The 2,500-nt window shown below is 41.2% G+C and overlaps 1 protein-coding gene across 1 annotated transcript in view; it reads left to right on the top strand.

Annotated features, from left to right (window-relative positions):
* sacm1la (SAC1 like phosphatidylinositide phosphatase a) overlaps positions 1–2,500 on the top strand; it is a 22,307-nt gene that overhangs the window by 2,312 nt on the left and 17,495 nt on the right. The window contains exons 2-3 of the mRNA XM_027133837.2: positions 717–814; positions 1,490–1,564. Of these exons, the coding sequence (XP_026989638.1) occupies positions 717–814; positions 1,490–1,564 (173 nt within the window). The remainder of the gene's footprint in view (positions 1–716; positions 815–1,489; positions 1,565–2,500) is intronic.

Raw genomic sequence — 2,500 nt, 5'->3', positions numbered from 1 at the left:
GCGTTTTATTCGTGCGCCCTTTACTCTTTTTAAACCTGTCGTTATTTATAATATATTTGCGATGCCGAAACTCAAGCTCTTTGTCTGAGTGTGTTGTGCTCAGCATGTGGCTCAACTCCAGGCCAAAGGACTAAATGTTAAAAAAAAAAACAACACAGTAAATGATTGGCTATGTTTTTGTTTTCTTTCTGTTTGTGGGCTGATGTTTAGTTCTCACTCTGCCGTTTGTGCTTAGCAGCAAATCTAAGTGCACATGGAGTGTATTGCTCAGCAGTCTTGTGAAGACGAAGCCTTCTGTACACAATGCATCACACACTGCAGTAAGCTCAGAGTTGCTGAGACACATACTCTAATGTTTCAAAGATTTAAAAAAAAAACGAGTCTGAGTCTGACTTCCTGTTAGCGGAAGTTGGTTTGTGCAAGCTGTTTCTTTTTGAGGAAACGGACTGAAATTTGATTTGTGCAGATATCTAGAGGCTGTATGCAAGGAAAATGGCAAGGAAGTTCATATCTGTGAGCGCAGAGGTGAACCTTCCTGATAGTAACTAGATTTGCACTGACGTTCTGCAGGAGCACAAGAGTCAAAAATATTACCGGCGTCTAACACGAAGAAGAAATGCTTTGCTTATTAGGTTTAGAGATGTATTTTACACCCTAACTCATTCCCAGTTACACTTCGCAGGCTAATATCTTCCCTCTTTCCCTTACGTACACAGGCACTCCGCGCCTGACAAGTTCTACATCGAGGCCTGCGATGAAGGCGCTAAAGACGTGCTCGTCATCGACAGGGTTTCCATGGAGATGACTCTCACGGGTAAGACCTGTTGGCCGCTTCGCAGGAAATGGGACGAGAGAACAGAGAAAGTGGAAATGTCTTTCTAAGCCCGTAGTGACTAAACCGAGACAAACAGAAAAGCCGCGTGCAGGCGTGTTTTTGGTAATAAAACACACTGATGCTTTTTCCTGTCATTTTTGGGAGGAGAAAAAAAAATCAAATCAAATGTAAATCTGTCACCTTTAAACGATCAATTTTATATTAAGGCTATTAAACGAATCGGAATTGTTTATTCAACCACAGTGATGGATTCTCGATTCTGATTGGTTAGAAGGTGACGATTCGTTTTTGCAAATGACAAGTTTACGCTACGGTCGTTCGAATCCGTCCGGTCGAGGAAGGAGTCTCCAGCGTCAGAGCTGTTTTACCGCTGTAGCAGTCAACGACAAAACGAGTGACATTTTCCGATAAATGTAACTGGAAATACAACACCTCATTTTTTTTTTTTTTTTTATCTCACTCCTCGATCACTTGCTGTGGTGTAAAAGGAATAAAGCACTGCATCACACGCTGTCCTGGGAAAGGTATCGTCTTTCCTGTGCTTTGTGTCCTGCCCTGTCCTGTAACAGCAAACCACCACCCCACCCCCCACCCTCAATGTTTTATTCCAGTTGACTTATTTTTATTTATTATTTTTATTTTCTCTTTTTAAAGGTGTGATAAACATCCCGCCGTCATCAGCCACCAGACACATCTACGGCATCATGGGAACTATTCGCCTTGTGGCTGGTAAGTTCAGCTTTTATTAAACCGGTGGCGTTTAAGAGAGAACTTCTTGAAAGTTCTTAAAGGGTCAGTTTCCTCTCTATATTCTGTGAATAGATATGATTTAAAGGTGTGTATATATGTATATAAGCTTTCAAGGCCAAAAGTGTTGGCACCCCTGAAGTATTTCTCCCAGAAAAGTATTGCAATTAAACATATTTTGCTATATTTCACACACAACTCCAAAAAAAAAAAAACGGACAAAATTATTCGCACCCTTTCAAAATTGTGGATAAATACGTTTGTTTCAAGCACGTGATGCTCCTTTAAACTCATCTGGGGCAAGTAACCGGTGTGGGCAATTTACAAATCATTCCTGAAAGCAGATAAAAAGGAAAGAAGTCGACTGGGTCTTTGCATCGTGTGTCTGTGTGCAACACTAAGCATGGAGAAGAGAAAGGGGAGAAGAACACGTGTTTTTATTCTCTGTAAAAATAATATTAGCATATTAAGACATTCACATTTAAATGAAACTATTTTCAACCACAGTGGTGACTCATACTATCTTACACACACACACACACACACACACTTTGTTCCCTCAGCAGCTGATTACAAAATGGGTAATGGTATAAACTTGTAACCGGAAAAAGGCCTTTGCTCTAGTTTCGGAAGATCTTGCCAATATCATAAGCAGTCTGACTAAACTGTCTGTACATTTAAGATGTGAGGGATGTTATCCTGCCTCCCCTGTCAATCAAAGTGACATTAGCCAATCACAGGCATCTATGAGCTCGTGTATGTGGAAGAGGGATGATAAGAGCACCTTCCTTCAGGTTGGCCAAGACACGTTTGTCCGGGCCTCATGTACCTCAGAGAAAACAAGCTTTAAGCTCCGAGTTTTTATCGCTGCAAGTACGAAGTACAAGTAGGCGTTCCTACTACTGGTTGCCATAGTGA

Source organism: Tachysurus fulvidraco, chromosome 7 (assembly GCF_022655615.1).
Source record: "Tachysurus fulvidraco isolate hzauxx_2018 chromosome 7, HZAU_PFXX_2.0, whole genome shotgun sequence".
NCBI lineage: Eukaryota > Metazoa > Chordata > Actinopteri > Siluriformes > Bagridae > Tachysurus > Tachysurus fulvidraco.
This window is presented reverse-complemented; position numbering and strand designations above follow the sequence as displayed.